Source organism: Pleurodeles waltl, chromosome 10 (genome assembly GCF_031143425.1).
Source record: "Pleurodeles waltl isolate 20211129_DDA chromosome 10, aPleWal1.hap1.20221129, whole genome shotgun sequence".
Lineage (NCBI taxonomy): Eukaryota > Metazoa > Chordata > Amphibia > Caudata > Salamandridae > Pleurodeles > Pleurodeles waltl.
Genome location: NC_090449.1, coordinates 222,167,430 through 222,186,570, shown reverse-complemented (window position 1 = coordinate 222,186,570; position 19,141 = coordinate 222,167,430). Strand labels below are relative to the sequence as shown.

The 19,141-nt window shown below is 44.4% G+C and overlaps 1 protein-coding gene and 1 long non-coding RNA gene across 4 annotated transcripts in view; one reads left to right on the top strand and one right to left on the bottom strand.

Annotated features, from left to right (window-relative positions):
• LOC138261346 (myosin-11) overlaps window positions 1–15,812 on the bottom strand; it is a 175,078-nt gene extending 159,266 nt beyond the window's left edge. For all 3 annotated transcript variants that reach the window (XM_069210196.1, XM_069210197.1, XM_069210198.1), the window contains exons 1-2: window positions 15,669–15,812; window positions 11,697–12,055 (exon numbers count right to left, since the gene is read on the bottom strand). In XM_069210196.1, coding sequence (XP_069066297.1) covers window positions 11,697–12,038 — 342 coding nt within the window. In that variant the 5' untranslated portion in view covers window positions 12,039–12,055; window positions 15,669–15,812. The remainder of the gene's footprint in view (window positions 1–11,696; window positions 12,056–15,668) is intronic.
• The window catches only part of LOC138261348 (uncharacterized), a 117,591-nt gene that overhangs the window by 16,406 nt on the left and 82,044 nt on the right, over window positions 1–19,141 (top strand). The gene's annotated exons all lie outside the window — the stretch shown is intronic.

Below are 19,141 nucleotides of genomic sequence, written 5' to 3'. Positions count from 1 at the left end.
AGGCACACTTGAGACCAGACTAGTGAAGAGATTGCACTGGTGCAGGCAAATGCTCTCATGCAGAGAGGAACCAGTGCTGTACGGTGTCATTAGAAATAAATGGACATAAACGCAACACCTGTCTCACGCTGTCGTTCCAGACCCTGCGAGCTCTGAGCATCACTATTGAGAAAAACTGGACTAGTACTAACAAAACTGAGAAGTTGAAAATGAGTCTCATAAGCCTGGCAGACTAAAGACCAGTTAAAGATGTCAACAATCCATATACAAAATCTATGATGGTGATGTCTTCAAAGGGGGGGGTGGAACAATTCTGATTGCTGTGGGCACTGGGAATTGAGATAGGGCAATAATAAGGCCCTTCAAAAGAGAGGTGTCCTTTCTTGGATGTGAAAGGGGTAGTTGAGGGGGCCCACTTATGGGGCATGTTTCATGAGGGGTTTATGGCAGAGCAGGTTCTCCACAGGAACGGACACGTTAGGTGTGTATGCCTGTCTTATGATGTTACTTAATGAAAAGCCAATAAAATGTATTGAAACTAAAAAAAGATTTAGATTTTCAGGAGTCTGATCCTGTATGAAACACATTGAAGACATCGCCTGGTGTTTTTACTGCAGATCTACAGAGAGAGAGATTCCACCAAAGTCTATCTAGAGGCTGAATGCAGAGAAGATCAAAGCAAGAGGCAAGGACCATTAATATTTGCACCTGTGCGATGGTGCCCATGGATGGTGTTGTACCTGTATTGCTTGTTGGAAAAATACCTCCCACTTCAACAAGTGAATCAGATAGAGGAAAGTAATTGAGAAAACTTGGAGAATATGTTCAAATGGAGATACACGTGGACGCTTCTTCCTTTAGCCATCACAGGAAGAGTCAGATTCGTTATGGCTGATTGTACTACTGAATATCGATACCAACAACATTGTGCTACACTGATATCTAGGGCAGAATATCGAGGGACCAAATATCAAAATGTAATGCATATAGGTAAGTATTGACTTACTGTTGCTAACTTCACATCTATATACATAGAAGATATATGTACTGCACTGTAGGTACAAATATGTGGAGTTAGGCGCAGAAAAGTTAGACTTAGTTCTTTTTTTATCATATTCAGTCCTCGATATTGTATCTCATCAATAGTGTGGTTTCCAAAATCTGGATCACACCAGTGTGGCTTCTATCATTTACAGTGGACCTGCCGGACATGAATAACTTAATGATGTTACATGACAGAAGATGGATGCATAAAGTGTCCATGCTAATCAAAGAATGCTTTCCAGGCAACTTTAAGTTCCTAAAAGTTCCTACATTGCAGTTCCTCCCTTTACATTTCCGCATGAGGTGTAGCAATGGCCATTGAAAGGAATGTCCATCATTAATTCAATAGAAACCATAGAATTGTAAAAGGCCTATTTCAGTGAGAAGGAGGGGTCTGCTGGTCTGCAGGAAGCTTCAATAGTTTGGAAGCCTTACTGCCGCTCTCCCTTCAAAAAAGGGCACAATATTATTCAGAAACAGTTCTGTTGACCACTTATAAATAATTATTAAAGGAAACAGGGCACAATTGCAATGTTAAAAAATAATACCTAGGATGTTACACAAACACCTATTGAGCTAACAACTCAGGGGTCATCCTCAAGACCTGAAGAAATGGCCGGGAATTTGTTGTTGTGAGAAACGAGGTAAACCGACGTGCAACGGGGGACCAGAAGACCGGCCACTAAAGTCAATGTACACATCTGAGAAATACTGAAGCTGGTTTATTGAAGTGCTTCAGTATTTCTCAGATGTGTACATTGACTTTAGTGGCGAAAGGAAACTTTCCTTAAAAACTGTAGTTTTAAAGATAAAATAATATGTTTCCTTTCAAAGGAGGACGTTGGAAATCTCGCCATTACCCCACCAATCACATTTAAGCACATCCTAAGACGTGGCTTGAGTGTAGCGTGTCTCAGCAAGAGTCGCTATGTATACTGACATTAAATAGAAGAGAAGAGTAGTATTTGCCATCTCGTCCATGTCGGCAGGTCACCATATTTCCGGTTCTGGTCTTTCATTGAACCACCTAGCGCATTCTGAGATTTCTCATTTTGATTGGCTTGTACCAAGCGATTTGGACAGGGGCACCTGAGAACAAGGAGTTGTCACATAAAAGCTAAAGATAGGCACCTTGGTGTCCTGATGTCATAGGTAAAGGGGTAACCCTAGGAGAGAGAAGCAGAATGCCACTAATTCCATCCAATGGATAATACTTCAAAAGGCTTTGACTGGAAATCCTGGATTGTACGCGCGTTTGGCTTTCATGGGTGCAGTACACATTTTTAGGGATGTTAATATGATGCAGCCTGCTAGGACTAAATGGTGATCGTATTCAACTCTTGGAGTCATGCCTGTTTCAGTATTTGAACATTTCCCAATAAATAGCCCGCCTTGTAGCTATAGATGAAAGCGGAAAATGACTGCTGTTAACAACGTCTTGGCCTCAACACTTTCTAGGAAAACTTTACTATGAATCTACGTCCACTTCTTAGATCTCCTCCATGGTGAGATGGGGAAAATCTTGTGAAAGGCTAGTGTAGCCTGACCTCCCCCGCACCGCGTCCTTGCGTCATTCGCTCAATGGAATATTTATGGGACCCCGTTGGCCCACTGAAGTGCAGCACACAGCCCTAGCAAAACAGCTGTCAGCATGGACACTGTACGACGGGCCAGCTGTTTGTTCCCCAGAGGTTCCTGACAGGCGAGATCCACTGGACTGCCAATTTTCACTCATCTTTCATTTTCGTCTGCAGATGTTTCTCTCATAATCTCTCATTCCCACAAAAGTGTCACTCTGCTGTCATATTGCTGTGTTTTCTATCCTTCCCATCAATACGCAAAGACCAAAGTGCAGAAGACTGTTTTTTTCTTTCTGACCCCACTGGGTGAGATTGGTCAGAAGTCCCTCATCGTTGTTCAAACATGTCGTGTGTTATAGTGCCTCATAGCCTGTGGACTGTCACCATATATTCAGAAAATAAGACTCCTTAATAGAGCACTACAAATGAGGCTACCATCTGGTAACACTGACACATAGCTTGGAGTATAACCAAATCTTTATTGTAAGTATTCACATCTTGCCAGCAGTAGAGCAGAGCGGCAGCCGGTGGGTATGCTTAGCTGAGCAGCCCACAGACTCCTGATCCTTGCTGAGGGAGAGCGCGGGGATCGGAAGTCCGGTGTCAGCTGCCATGCATGGGAATGCCCTGGCTGTGATAATACACCACTGAGTGGAAACTGTAGACTCCAACAGTTACAAAGGTGGTCTGATCCCCATGAGCCCACAGTCAGTGTGCTGTAGGGTAAAAGCCAAAATATGTCTGCCCATGTGTCATCTCTGTCTGAAAACACTACGGGTTTGCCCCTTTTTCTTGACTACCGATCTTGAAACACAGCTCACACCTTCGACTCGCTACGTAATACAGCATCTCTCTTGTGCTCACGCAACTTCACTGTTTTCTGTTCGTACCAAAAAAAATCTTCATATCAAGGTCATGAGTCAATTTAGGGAAACAGGAGCTTTTTGAGTCAGCAATAATACCCGAGAAACAGCTCTTGTTGAACATCATTGCTTTCAAAATGACCACAAACGGTCATCAAAGCTTCTTGCATTGTGGGAGCTAATTGGGGATTTGGAATCCTCTACTTTTCTATTCTAGTTGACAAGTGATGGTCTGATTTTACAAATACATACAAAAGTTTAATTTCAAAATGACAGTGGTCTTTTAAGCAAGAAACTTCTGGTGCTTTGAGGTGGTTACGTGACACATGAGGTATTTCAAGAATATTCCCAAGGTCAAGAAGAACTGGGATTCACTGTGATCAAATTTTCTGTCTTCACTTTAGATCACACTGAAACATGTGAGCACAAAATACCGTAGAACTCAAAGAGGGCTTTGACATCCCACAATTAATTTAACCGAGTAGCACTGGATAAGAGTTTTAATGTCTCCATATTGTGTATACGCCTTATATTGTGTCTTTAGCACAAAGATACAGTAGTATCTCAGTCCCGCAGGTTCTTGGTCAGTGGGTTGTGGCCCAGAAGTAGGTGTCATCTTTGCTTTGATTAGTTGACTAGTTGGAAAACTAAACCCCCAAGCTACAGGAAAGACAACAAGAGGGTGAAGTGAAACTGCAAAACAAACAAGGCAAGCTACCGTAGAAGAAAATGTGGTTCTAAATGTCAAATACTTCTGGAAAATGGTATAGTTGCACATATTCACATTTAACATGGGTTTCCACAAAGGGCACCCTTCCCTTCTTAGGCTACTGGCACTTGCACTTGTAGGCCTCCTGACCTAGCCTCAGCTAATAGGATGGGAAATCTGCATCACATGCAGGAGTTTTATTACAATAAAGGGGCCATGATTCCAGATGTTAGATGATAACAATGTACTAAGCTTGCCAAATATTGGTTTTAAAGCTTGGTTGTAATCACAGACTTCCTCGGAGATCATTAAAGTGACACTCAGGGGACAAGCAAACTAGATGGGTCTGGCCTCTCTTGTGCGTGGGTTCCTTCTAGGCGGGTACCCTCAAAGCACTTCTCCATTTCAGGTGATGCTCACTACGGTACTACAGCGGCAAATTAAAACCTAACTTCCTCAATATTCATTTCATGAATGGGAAAGTAAATTCAGCAGAAGCCTTGCCTAACAGAACAGCTTTCCATTGGGACACTCGTCTTCTGATTACAGACGGACTGCAGAAGCTTTTTCTCAGACCACATCATATTCACTGTTCTTTTTGCTGTGTTGTTAGTAGACTTGGTCTGGCCTTTTCGTCACAAGTGCTCTACTTACACACGATGGTAGCCCAAAGGAAGGGGGAAGAGGGGCAGTGATGTGTTTGCGTGTGGGGACAGATGTGTGTGGCTGCGGTTGTGTGTGCCCGTGACAACCCTCACATTGGTATTCATTGAGGCATGTTGATACCACAAGTAGCCGGTCAGAAAGATATATCAGGGTGCTATGGATGAATGCACGAGGTTGGCTATTAATTCACAGGCATTGTTGGAAGCGCCATTGGTAACTTTTGTGAAAGAAGAACTGCGCCCCCTAGGCTTGCAAAGGTGTCAGGCGCAAAGGGGGGCTTGCAGTGAAAGCCTCTACTAGGGTATTGGAATGATACCACACTGTCCTGCTATCAGGTGCTGGCAGCTTAAAGAAACAGCCTGAATATCCGTGTCGGAATCCAGGGAGGAAATCATTTGAATGCTGCAGTTATACAGTGACGTCACTTTTCGGACATACGTGAATCTTGTGGCTCCAGCAGCTTACCATGTTGGTTGGAAGAGTGGTTGTCAATTAAATAAATTACGAGAACAAACCTTCAAGTGGAAGGCGTGGAATAGTTCACGTGGTTATTGTTCACCGTGATCAGGTTAGGAAACAACCGTGGATGCCAAATCTGTCTGGGCTGTGTCCTCCCTCTGAGGGGGTCAAGGGGAGAAAATAAGTTGATGTCCTTCCTGAAGCAACAAGAAAAAGGAGCATCGCAGTAACTTTTTAAGAAAACGATATTCAGTGCCTCAGAAATGATCAGTCAAGATAAGGTCCAGTGGGTTTTGTTTCAACAGATTTATATTCATCTGATACTAGTATTTTGGAGCGCCGAGAAGATGTGTTAAATTCTGTACCTTTAAAATGAATTGTAATGTTTTATGATGTCGGGGGAAACGTTAGGAAGGAATTGTCAGCCTTAAGTGAGGGTGGAAAGGCCTGCAGAGGGGCAAAATACTTGACTAACTCGCAGTGTCATAAAAAGAGCTGTGAGGGTTTAAGTGCTCATTGGAACATTGTATTCCTCAGGAAGGGACTGTGTGATCACCCTCGGTGGGGGCGAGGCATAGAAGGGGTGTGTGGTAGGGGGAGAGGAGTGTAACCATGTACCAGTTAAAAATGCAGGTTAGGTCTGGAAGATAAAAAGGACCATGACACAGTACTTGATATGTGCCCACTTCTCCCACAACACTGTGTCTGGGGGCTATGATGTCAGTCCCCCCAGTGGTAGACCGTGGAATATCACAAACAATTCCATGCACTTTTACTTCTGGATGAGAGTTGGTCTACTCGTGACTCGGAATCTGTAGAATAATTGCGCCTGACACTAATTTATTCTCCTACCTTCAACAAAAGGCATTGTGGGATATGTGTGTAAAGAGATTTCTCCAGTACCCAACCCCTGCACTGAGTGCTCCTGCAAGGGTCTACAAAATGCTCCTTATTTTTGTAATGTATATCTATGGCCATTGGAAGATTTGCTGCGTGGGTACAATACACAAATGATTTTGAACCTGATGGATTATTCTGCTCTCTTTTACACCTTCCGTAGCGCTGGAGCCACTCGAGTTTGGGAAGGGAACACTTCTTGAAACTGAAACCCTGCAAACCAGAGCTCATCCCCAGTTATAATCAGATCTCAGTTGGGATGGTTCTCTTCCAGCAATGCTCGCGGGCCCGCATGGTAAAGAGGAACCTGGGAACTCTGCTTGATTGGTGACTGTTTTTGGAAGTGCAGGGGGATGTATTCCCATCTCTTGCGTATTCTATGTAAAAATGTTCCATTCTTGTCCTTCTCTGACAGTAACATGACTGAAAAGCTTTCCTATAATCCTACCAGGAATTTCAAAATTCTGTGTGCCTGTGTCTTCCAAAATAAATTTGCATCGGCATTGAAAGTTCTTTTCAATCTTAAGAAGTCTGAACATGTATCCAACTTCCTCTGGCAACTACAGTGGCTTTTGATTCATAGGAGAAATGTGTTTAAATCCGCCTGCATCCCGTATTACATCTTTTATAAAAAAAATTAAAAAAAGGCCCGAGTTATTTCTAAGGTAAATTTGAGGCTGTATTCCTTTTATCTACCTAGAGCTGCAGATTCTGACAATGGAAAGAAACTTGAACTAAATTGCGGCTTTCAACGCCATGAACTATGCGACAGATCCTGCAAAATGGTGACTTTGAGCACACCTGTTAATCCATGAGTGGGAAAGAGTTCTTAGCATTTACTATTAAAGATTATAGGCCTCATTAAGTGGGGAGATACTCCTGATTCATCTGGAAGCAGGACTTACCAAACGAATAAGGATAATAAGCTGTGAGGGATCACCGGGTGCCACATTCTTTTTGCGGTCCAATTTCATCATCAAAACATTACTTTGGGAAGCATTCTGTGCACTAACCTGGATTATCTCATTATTCCCTGTTTTAGACCCTAAAACCTTAACCAGTGCGGTAATACCCCGCCCAGGATTAATACGCCCTGCAGTTTCAGGAATACTGGTTGCAATATTACCACAGTGGGGTTTACAAGGCCTAAAGTAGTGTATAAGCACATTTGATCTTCATCTCAAAAAATATAACACGACCATATATCTAATTTCTATCTATATTTGTAGGATTGTGTACTGTTCATCTGGCACAATAGGCAACTAAACAGTTGGTAAAACAATATAACATCACAACATGATGGTATATAGCAACCACACAAGTTATCCAGGTGGGCTAAAATTTAGTACCAGCAAACATGCAGGGACACCGCAATGAAAAGGTCGGCGGAAAGGGAGGGAAAGAGTCAAAGGAGTGGCCCCAGGACGAAAATGCCCATATCTTGGGCTTTGTCCTGGCCCCCCTGCCACCATTGTTAGTGCACTGTCTGCCATGCACGACATGGCGCATGACAGACAGTGTGCGCGACTTGCTGGCTTGGTGCGTCCTCTCGACCGTCCCCACGGAGGTCTGGCGGTCCAATCACCAGACTCATAATCGGAACCATAGTCCTGAAGATTCAAAACAACATACTTCAAATGTGATGTCCCTAGTGTCACACAAGCAATTTGCTCAAAAGTACATATTTTACTGTTTATCATTGTGGGGTCGTCTGTGTGTAGAAATGTAGGCATGAGGGTATGTCTCGAATACAAATCTCAAGCAAGACTCCACTTGCTCACAGTTACACCATGGCGTAATGCTCAGCATCATTCTAAAAGTGTCGTATTTGTACATGTGAAGACAATCACATCACAGGTACGCTCTGTTAATGTACATACAATTATTAACTGGTAGGCCAGTATTAATCTTGAAGCTTGTGTGTACTGCATTAATTCCAAAAAACAGCAAATACGAAACGTTGTTCAATCACGGGAAGTTCAAGGGGGGCTTTTTTAGAAGAAGCAATTTGTTCTATCAAGCAAAGGTTATGCAGAACGAGCTGGTACCCTAGTTACCATTCCTAGGGACTCAAATTCATAACAACTAAGAGCCTCTTTTGCACTCGGATCGAACAAGGGGCCAGAGCCTATGACACCGATTACTAATTAGTAATTCTTTCTTCAGCCACAATCCACAGCCATTGCCCGCAACTAGAAGCCTCTCGGGTACTTCAGAGGTGACTTTAAACTTTAGACTGACAGAGTTTCTGGGCACTTACTCCAACACTTCACCTGACCTTGTGCAAGCTCTGGAAGGGCACTTCTCTTGGGATGTGTGCCTCGCACCCCTAGCATAGCTATACATCATAAGGGTGTACTGTGCAACCTGTTCTATAGCATATATATGCATAATGTGGGCATTCGAGGTATGACTAGACCTCATGTAAAAAGGAAAGAACCCCACACTCCTTCTTTGATGTCCTCGTCCTACTTGCACAGAGACATCGGACCAGTGAGTGTCAAGAATATGTGTTAATTGGAAACAGGGCTAGGAGTCCTGATAGGTATTACATTTTCACTTCTTCAGCTTTGATCATTAGTAGAAGAAGATGAATGATGCACAGACCAGAGGGTGTGGAAAGGGTAAGAATTATGAGTGGAAGAAGAGCCTCTAGAACATAAGACACATGTTTGACTTGTCAGGCTGGTAAAACTTTAGGAATACATATCTAGTAGGTTAGTCATGCTCATGGGCAAGTAGTACAACCAGGAGGTCAGTTCATCATTGTAGGCGCTAGAAGTTAGAGTACAGGAGACTGGCATTTAGTTCTTAGTGGTGGCTGTGGACCAGTCCTTGTGCAGCGACAAAAACATGAACCTCTTCTTATGTGCCATGGGTGATGGTCAGAGGTAATTACTGGCTGTGTTTTTGAGGAATGGATCAGTTATCCAACAGAAGGGTTAGAAGAGTGCACCCGCACCCCAGATATCCATATGAATATTAAATCCTGGCTTCTAATGAATTTATGTTTTTCTTATTTTTGATGTGACCGCATAGCTCCCATCTTTTCTTGCTTGGCATAGGTATCTTTCAATATTGCTGAAATGTGAGATTAAAAAAATAAAAGAGGAGACTGGGGGGAGGGCCTTAATGAAGTGGTTACTCATTCCAACTATATGTTTTATCTTAAACTTCAAGATTAAACAAACACACAAATATGGGATGCTTTAATAAAATAATGTTATTTATGTATTTCTTTTCTCACTAATTTGCTCGGCTCTGCATGACACTGATTGATCGCTTTAGAATCAATCACTTTAGAGAGTGGAGCCAAATACCAAGAACTGTGGTCTCTTTTCTTAATTAGGCCAAAATCTTGCAAAAACACATCCCTCTTACTCTCAAACACTTCGATCAAACTTGACAAGTCTATATTTGGTATGAGTTAGCTTCCAGTAAGGAGAGCAATCTGAGCATGTTTCTTAGAGTGTATTAAGAGGCCATTTAAATCAAGTCCCCAGAAACGGGTAGTCTGGGAATGTTAACTTTATAGCACAGCGTGCCAGATTTAATCCACTGTTCAGCATGGAGTGGAGTTGTCACAAAGTGGCTAATACATGGTTATGTAATTCTAAGCCAACTATTGACCTTGACCACTAGATCTAGATTTTATATTGACATAACTGTCTCACTGAGGGACAAAGGAGAAGAGAATTTTGTGGCTCCTTCAATGTTCCACACGTGAGGAGTGTTGGTAAATATCACATGTTTTAGTATCCGACTGATGCTGCATGATTAGGCCTTTCATAAAAGAATTGGCCACCTCCACCCAGCTCCCACAAGGTTGGCACTTGTTCAACAATCAGACCAGGATATCTCCATTCCACTATTTGGCACTTTTGCAATCAGTCTTAGATGCAACACAGATGCAGAGAATGCATACAGACGTCCTTTATTGTTTGGAGCACGTTAATGGGACATTGAAAAATGTATGTCCAGAAGCTTAAAATGTACCTGGACCTGTTATTTGTTGTACAACGACAGTGCCATTTCGCATTTGTAGCCATTCTTCTTTATCTTCACTGACATTCGGGTTCCAATTTAATAATTAAGTATTATACCCTGTCCACCTTTCTCACCTGGAATAAAGTACCTTGTGTAGTACGCTATAAGGATAATGTAAGTCACCGAGGAGGTTGGTGACCGAGGAATGAGGCTGAAGGCCAATTTCCTTTATAAGGTCATGCAACTCTGGGGTGACTTGCAATATCCTTTTAACATATTCCAGAGGGCATTTTATTCCTTTTAACTTAAGGTTACACCATCCCCTCACAAAAACTTAAATCCTATGCTGTTGCTCTTTCTCGTGAAAGGGATAGCATGGCTGAAGACATAAATGATAAACGTAGATTATGTTGTGCAAAATTAACCACTCCAAAAACAGTTAGCAATTTTATAAAAGCAACATATTAGAATCAATTTCACGTAATTCAGATTTTTAAAAAGCTGTAAGTGTAGCTCAGAATGAGTAGTAACAGGCAGACACAGTCTTTCTTTTCTTTAATGAATTATAGCGTTAAAATAAACATGTTGCATAAATATCTCCTTTCTACTGATCACTGTTCCTTTTAGAACTATGGATAGGAAAGAAAAGCCAACTACAGAATTTTGTTATTACAGGTGACTAAAGCCACAACTGCTCAAATGTAATAATAAAATCAGAGGTTGGCTTTTATACAGGGATTGCATGGTTCCATGTGCTATAATGCAATTAGAATATTTTACCTACTGAAGGTACGATCTAAAATAAAAAATGGGAGAAACAAAAAGTCACACAAAAAAGACACACATTGGAGTGCTGGGTAGGTCTATACGAGCAATTATTGGCCCTGAGTCACTAAATTGTGTTCAGTGGAAGTCTCAAAATTTAAAAGTTTGAAAATTTAGAAAGTATTGGCCTGCTTCAAACTGCCTGACTGTGCTGTGTGTCAACTATCTAATCAGCCTGTACTTATTTCCTACTCCCCTGACAATGGTCATTGCTAGTTATATCAAGGTACTGACATCAGATGGAAACTGGTCATGCCACTATACAAGCCAGCTCTGGACCGTGGCAGTCATCCCACCTACTTTGGTACAACTCAGCAGGCTTTCCTAGATGAACTTCTTCCTCATATGTTGGTTGTTAGCTTATTCACTGATGCCACTTATGGGATTTTCCAGAAACCTTAATTCTCACACAGCAAAACCATGAATGTAGTCTGCTGAGCTGGACATTGACGCAGTGGGTGGAAGGCTAAAGAGATATGTTCAAATGTTAGAATATAAAATTACAACCTAACGGAAGTCCATGTCTTGTTATATGATCAGAGAAATGAAAGGCACTAGTTCGTATAATACTTACATATTTTTGCAATGTGTGATGGTCACGTAAGATTTATTTGCGACTATGTTGTGACGCACAAGTGACATTTTGGAAGTTCTCTGTATACTTACGTAGATGAGCCCTGAGAAGTATCTTTCCCGCAGATTGTGAAGCACAGAAGCTTCGTTGAGGCATGTCAGCTCAGCCATGTCTTCCACCTTGGAGAACTTGGGTGGGTTCATCTTCTGAATGTCATCCTTTCCCACAGTGATTTTCTTCCCATTGTCCACCAGTTCGACCAGCACCTCGTCCCCTTTCTCTTCCTTGATGCTTGCAGCTTCGAATCCCATTTTCTCGGATGGGACCCAGACCAGTTTTTTAGCTGACCAGTCTGCCTGGGCAAGTGGACTGTTGACAAAGTTTTTGTCCACAAAGAGGAACTTTTCATCATCGCTTAGCGGTTTTTGTGACATTTTGGTTCAGTAGTTGCCTGTTGAGGAAAGGGAGAAAGAGTTATTTCTGGACATACACGGTTGATCATCAACAAAAAAATTACACATTGGGTCTAAGATGTGTGGCCACACAGAGACAAGTTAATTTAACAGATTTTTGGCCTACTGAAAGGCAGTTAGGGTTGGACAGGATCAGAGCATCAGTTGAATGTGTACCTCCTGTGCAGCTACACTGTCCAAGCCCTATCCACATTTCTGAGTTGCAGGACTGTGTAAGGTCCCATGGATTCTAGTATAGGCCAGGCGTGCTCTTCCTTAATTCAGTTTGTAGTCACCAACTTTACACTTGGGCTAGAGAATGGGGTCCAAAATAAGTCTAGACCAGCTCTGTGCACGTTTTATAGTGTACTACCGGCCACACAAAGAAGTTCCACTTAATTTTATTGAAGAAATTAATCCTAAATGGATGTCCTACGCAGCAGGCATGGATCTACTAGTCCTGGACCTAAGCTGACCACCCCTGCATGACACTATGAAACCAAAAAGTGTGACCTACTACAGAAGTGTGCCAGGCTTCAGCTCCAACTGGCACAGGTTAGGAGGTTATTATTGGGGAAAGTCCAGTGCTTCAAACTGACAAGTCATATCAGTTACTGAGTACCTGTACTTCTTTCATTTGTTGTGGTCAGTCCCAGCACTTCTCAGTAGGGTTGAAATGCTTTTAATGGGAGAGTACTGGCATGTCTGAGGAGCAAAGAGGTACTTTGGGACAGTAAGTACCCACCTGCAAGTTTATATTTCCATTTCAAGCACTGAATTCAGCCAGTGCTCCTGATGAAGCCTGACAAAAATCCACCGTTCAGGAAAAGCATAAAAAGAGAGCAAACAGCCAGGAAGAAACGAGATAAGACATCACGTGCAGTGGGAAGAGAAGAACGGGTGAGATTCTGCAACGAGGCCGTTTTAAGCCTTTGTCTTCATTATTACCCAGAGTGTGATACAAAGGTTTTCTTGTACAGAGCATTAGAAGAGTCTGCGAAGAAACCTCTCTGAAGGAAACCAAACAGAGCCACCCCAAAGAGTACAGTCTCCATCAAAAGGTTAGCACTGAGAAAAAAATAAAAATTAGATGCTAGATTCTACCCTGTGCGTAGTGTATCCTTCAGAAACCAGGTGATTTTCAGTTACCACTGGGCTTTAAATCTGGGCCTTAGTCTGAAGTAATCACCGTGCCTATGGCCTGCCAGGCCCTCAGTGTGTATCTGAAGTCAGAGGTTTCTTCCATTGAATATTGAGGTATAAGGCACCATCTTACTTGACCGCTTACAAAGGAAAGCGTAACAAATGACATTGTAATTTAAATGTACAACTTTGCAGAAAGAGATGTGTGCTAAGATACCTATCACTGAAAAAGAAAATGGGGAACGCGAGTCCCAGAGCAGGAGCTAAGATTACAAGCCCATGCGGACAAGGACTGGGGAGGGACTGCCAACAAAAATTCAGTCACTAAGCTCTGACAGTGGAAGATGGAAGCTCGGCATTGAATCTAACTAATTCAACAGCCGAGGATTTGGCTCCGTCTAAAGACCTGGGTGGGTGGCTGGACCACATATTCTGATGTATACGGTTGCGACTCCACTAGCTGAAAGAAAACATCTCATGGCACAATGGTTTACTACTTTTGATGTAAAAAGGAAGTATTGGATTCAGCACAGAGCTGCTTTGTAGATGGCGTTAAGAGAGTCATAAATTCTAGAAGATCAAAGCATTCAATTTATTAACTTTTTATGCTTAATGTTCGGACTTGATGCACCTCTCGGTGCGCACAAGTGTGGCATGCAAGAGAATGGTGCCAGAGAAACATAGTTATATGCCCAAGATCACTCATTTTGGTCAAGTGGTTAGCCTCCTATCTTGTTTCCACCACAGACAGCCTAAAAACGAGACCACCTTTCAGGTGGTATACATAATGCATGCTGTCCGTAAACTACATATGCTTCCTGTGCACAGCATGTGAGGATGCAAGTATTATTCTCTGCCAAGGTAAAATACAATGTCTCTCTCCACAGATATAAACAGAAACCCTGTAAACCCACTGAGCTGCAGGCAGGCTTCGGAGTTCTTGAACTGCAAGGCTGCACTTGAGATGTGGAGAAGGACCTGCTGCAGGTTGCCAGTAATTTGCCATGGCCCCTCTGCTGACATCTTGGAGTGCTACCATATATGGCCATGTTCTCAATACTAGCTGGTGCAAAAAAACTCTAATGATAACAAATGCAAAACACATCCCATGTAGGGAATGATATGTCCTTTGAAGCTCGTAATAAAAATGGGCTGTTTACATCAGATGTGACTGCGCCGGTCTGCAACAGAACCGGTATGGCGCTCCTGCTAACACTGCAGGTGCTCGAAATAAGACAGCAACTAGTTCATAAACTAAGGGGCCCTATATGTAAAAACCACTGTACAGGCACCTTGTAATCCTCGACCTGACGTAATCGATAACATAATACTTTCAAAACGTGTTTTTTTTTTTTCAAGGAAAACATATGTCACAGATTTGTTTAACTTCACGCTAATGGGAAAATTCCACTAAATACATTGTAATATTGTTTGACAATGGCTAATACAGAAACTCAAATTCAGATATACACATTGTATTGCTTAGAAACTGCAATTTCAGTAAAATGCTAAAAAATGATTGCTCTCCAGTAGCCTGCTTTACATGTTGTGGTTTACTGGCAGTATTCAAGGAAGGAGCAGTAGAAAAGTTCAAGTCCCACTGATAATCTACAAAACACACATGGCATGTGGCCGCAAAGTCAGCTTTCCTTCCAACCCTCAGCTTTTCCAGTGGATAAAAATAACCCGTGTCAATCGCGTTGTCAGCCCGTCACATTAAGACCTGTTTCCACATCAACCATTGTCACTTAATTGTGATCCAGTGCGTAAGTATTCGACCCAACAAAGAGACCCTCTATTAATGCGGATTTCCACGCGTGAGTGGACTGTGTGATCCTGGGCGTATAGCCTTCTGCCTCGGTTCCCTTGTACACCACGAATACGAGCGCTTCGAAAGAGCCATAACTTATATGTCAAATGCAATATACGGAGATGTATAACTCACATACATGCACATACACTGGCAGGCTCGTGACCTTGGCAGCAAGTGTGTCACGTTTGAAGCTGCAACGCTTTAGGCAGTTCTAACCTTCTCCGACGTCCGTGCATATACCTGATAGCATGTGTGGTGCATCTGGGCACATCTAACGTGCAATAAGCCACGCCTCGTATTCAACAGAACGTAGAGCGCTGTGATGCTATTAGCAGGCGTTCTACACGAGAAAAACTCACATTTATGGGTTCTGTTCAGCAGCAGAAGGACTGTCCCAAGGTAGACTGAACGAGGAAACATGTCGCATGATTGCGCCCAACGCAAAAGTAGTTCAGTTTAGATTAGCACTGGAAGTTTGCATCCATGCGTTTGTATGTGTGCGGTTTAACTATTTAATGGTTAGTGACATCCTTTCATGCTATTCCCCCCGTAGAAGTAAAAGAACAACTCTTTACAGGACAGGCATGCTCTTGCTACTAAGATAAGAGAAGTGCTGGACCCTCTGCAGCAGCCCGGCCCTTAGCACTCATACTCACAGAAATCCGATGGGAGCAGCAGAGGGTGAATCGGAGAGCCCCGGAACCTGTGCAGCTGGCAGCTAGGACAGTCCAAAGCCACGCCGTGGTCGCAGCCCCTCTATATAGAGTGAGGAGGGCTGCTCTTGGGAGGGATGGAGAGCGGAGAGGGGAGGAGCTGTGGAAACCGCCCTCCTGCTACCTGGCCTTGCATCCCCAGCACCCGGAGCCGGCAGCATGGACCAGCCAGGGGCCGAGGGACCACTGCACATTCACACCCACCACTGCCCTGAGGAAACACACAGATGCACAGCAGTCCCTACACACTACACTGTCTTCACACAAGACCAGTGGCGCAGTAAGCGAACCTATACCTGCTGGGACACAGATATGACCAAAGTCGTGTGCTGCCCCTCTCGCTAATATTTACGTGTTTGTCTGCGCTGCACTCACATGTTTTACATCATGCTGTTCACGTCTCAGTATATAGGTCTCTTGCATGTTTTCGTGCATTTGCCAGCCATATTTTTCGGTACATGTTATTCGCATGTTTGAATCCGTGTGCTGTGCCGCCCAAGCTTCATTTCATACCATTCGGAAGTGTTAATGCATGGTATTCACACGTTTCAATATATGTGGCACTCGCGTTTCAGTACATGCCATTCAAAGGTTTAGGTGCACGCCATCCTGGGCTCAATGCATGGCGTCTACGTGTGGCATTCCAGGTCACTGAGGCTCTACTGCATGATAACCACATGTTTAGTTCATGTCATTAACGAGGCACGTGCATGTCATATTAACGTTTCAGGGCAGCAAATCTTGAAGTTCAAAGTCGCCTGCATGTGTCACATATTTCAATTATGCCGTTATTTTTTCAGCAGCATGAATATCTTCACCTTGCAATGCATTTCATTTATGCATTTCTGTATTCACAGCTCTGTCACAATATCAAATGTGAGCATTTTAAATCAATTTGCATAGCGCTGTATGTTATATTACAAGCCTCGTTGTAGCCACTCTTCCTCTTGTCCTGTAGGTTTCTCTTTACAGTGCATTTTGCAGGGATGCAGCATTCACTATTATACATGTAACCAGCTATACATCTTGACATGAAATAGATTGTTTCTGTGAGAATTCATTTACTAGGAAACTAAAGGCGCCCCTGCTGCGCCGAAGGAGTTCCCGTGAAACACAGGAAGTAAACTACAGATCTGTGTCGATCTTGCCCATGGCGCTTTTTTACTATCAATTGAAAGATTTCAATATGGGTTGCATAGGGTGTGCGCTTAGCATCTGTGGCCGGTATTAATAGACTGGTAAAAGTTTCCAGAGGCGCACGATGGTGCACCCCCTCCTTCTCCCACATCTACCCTTGCCTTCATGAGAAAACTCTTGTACAAACACATAACTCCCTCTGGCCATAAAAGGAAGAGGGGACTTTTCCTGCCGATTAAATCCTGTGAGGACGAGGCGAGCGAAGGTGACAGTGCCATACAGAGGAAGAGAGAGGGCGCTGCGTCTTGGCACAGGCGGGGTGGGGCCGACGGGGGCTGCAAAGGAGACAGGGGAAGGGGCTGGGAGGGCCCCCGAGTAGCATGGTCAGGCCGTGCACTAAAAGGAGGATTGGGGGGGGGGGGGGGTCGGGGAGGGTGCCAGAGAAGGAGCAGGAGAGGGCCTGGCCTAAAAGAGGGCAGGCCCGCAGCGAAGAAAGACCCAGCCCAACGAAACGAGTACAGGGCCCGTGCTCATCAGAAGCGGGGCCCTACGCAGCATCCTCGGGGGCTGGGTCGCGGAGGCCGGCCCAGTGAGACATGGGCAGGTCTGGGGCAGGCGCTGCGAGGGCTCAGCAGAGCAGTGAGGTGGGACTGCGAGCTCGAGGTCTGCCCACCGAGGTGGAGGAGGAGGAGCCGAGGGGCTGCCGGGCCACGAAGGCGTGGAGGGGGCCCGGTCGTGGGAAGGGCCACGAAGAGGGCGGCGAGCAGGGCCCCACGTGTGGTAGAGTGCATAGAAGTCTCGAGCGCAGCGGAAAGGGCGGCGGGGGAGTCAGAAGGGCACGGAGGGGCCTGCACTCGGCCTCCAGTACACAGCCAGAGTTGCGTGAGAGCGGGGCCAGGCGGCTGGGCCCCAGGCCTGGGCGGGGTTGGTCACTCGAGACCCGGGAGGCCCGCCGCAGGAGGCGGGAGCTCGGCGCAGAGTCCCGGGATCTCTGGTCCTCGTCAAAGGCCGGAGGATTCCGAGAGAGCGCACGGCTCCCCCCGCGGCCCTTCACTAAAACAAACTCTGACGGTCTCCCGGGACCAGTAAACATCCCAAAAAGGAGAGCGAGGGTGCTCCAGGAATCCGCCACGGAGCATACCGGATATGAAATATTGAGGCCAGCCGCATAGTAACTGACTAAATATGGTGTCAAGTGCAGCCCAGAAAGCCAAAGCGGGATCCTTCTTTTACGTGGGCACAACCTGCGTGACTAAAATAGGCCGCGTAGAATAAAGTATAGGCAGTAACGAAGTGAGAACTTTCCATTAACAGTGTAGCTCGGAAGAAGGCTTTATTCCTTTGCAAGGTAACTGCAGAGTTAATTCGCCGCTTTCATGCTCAGTTGGCCACGTGCGCATGCCTGTGTTGTCTGATAATGCAATAAACACACTAAGAAGACGGCTGGCCATCGCGCTGAATGGACAACCAGACACTGCCCACTTTGCCATACTACAAACCCACAGCTTTCCCAACCAAAATTCACATCACCCTACCCTCAGATCTATGCGTTGGCTACCTATCAAAGAGCCTGCTTCAGAACACTGCATTATAAACAGGTCTGTTCATGTCAATGCACCTGGTTACCTGACTAGTCAGTTTTGCACCCTACCATCAATCGAAATGCGCGAGATCATCCTTCCCAAACCTACTACCCACTTGGGCACCCAAGCTCCTAAGATTTGGAGGTGGATTTCCTCGTATACAGACCCCTCCTCCCTGAGGAACAATTTGCCTCCGCCACCGAGAAAGGAAAAAGACTTCCTAAAATTCAGACGAGGCTTCAAAACACTTCTTTTCCATTCCTCTTATGGCTTGGACCCTGCAAACGCAATTCATCGATCTCCCAGTCTATCCCTGTACATTTTCCCCTACCTGTTCGTGAAATGCCTAACATCGGATCATTGTATATTTCTTCCCGTCTGATGCTTTTTCCACGGGAAATCCTCATTCACTTCGCCTTCCTGATTCACAACTGATGTTTGGTATAGCCTGTTGTTTGGACGGGAATGTCCCTTTCACAATGGACAGTCATGTTCCCCTTCATTCAGTGCCAAAATGTGCATATATGGTGTCTTGGTTTTTTTGTTGTTTTTTTGTTTTAGTTTTGGCCCTGGTGTCATGCTCCTGTGCACGGAGGCGCAGGCCTGCCTCGTGACACGAGTAAGGTTCTGGATCTGTCCTGTGAACTTCGAGGGGTACACCAAATGTCAAGTGTCAATAAACACTTATTGACAGGT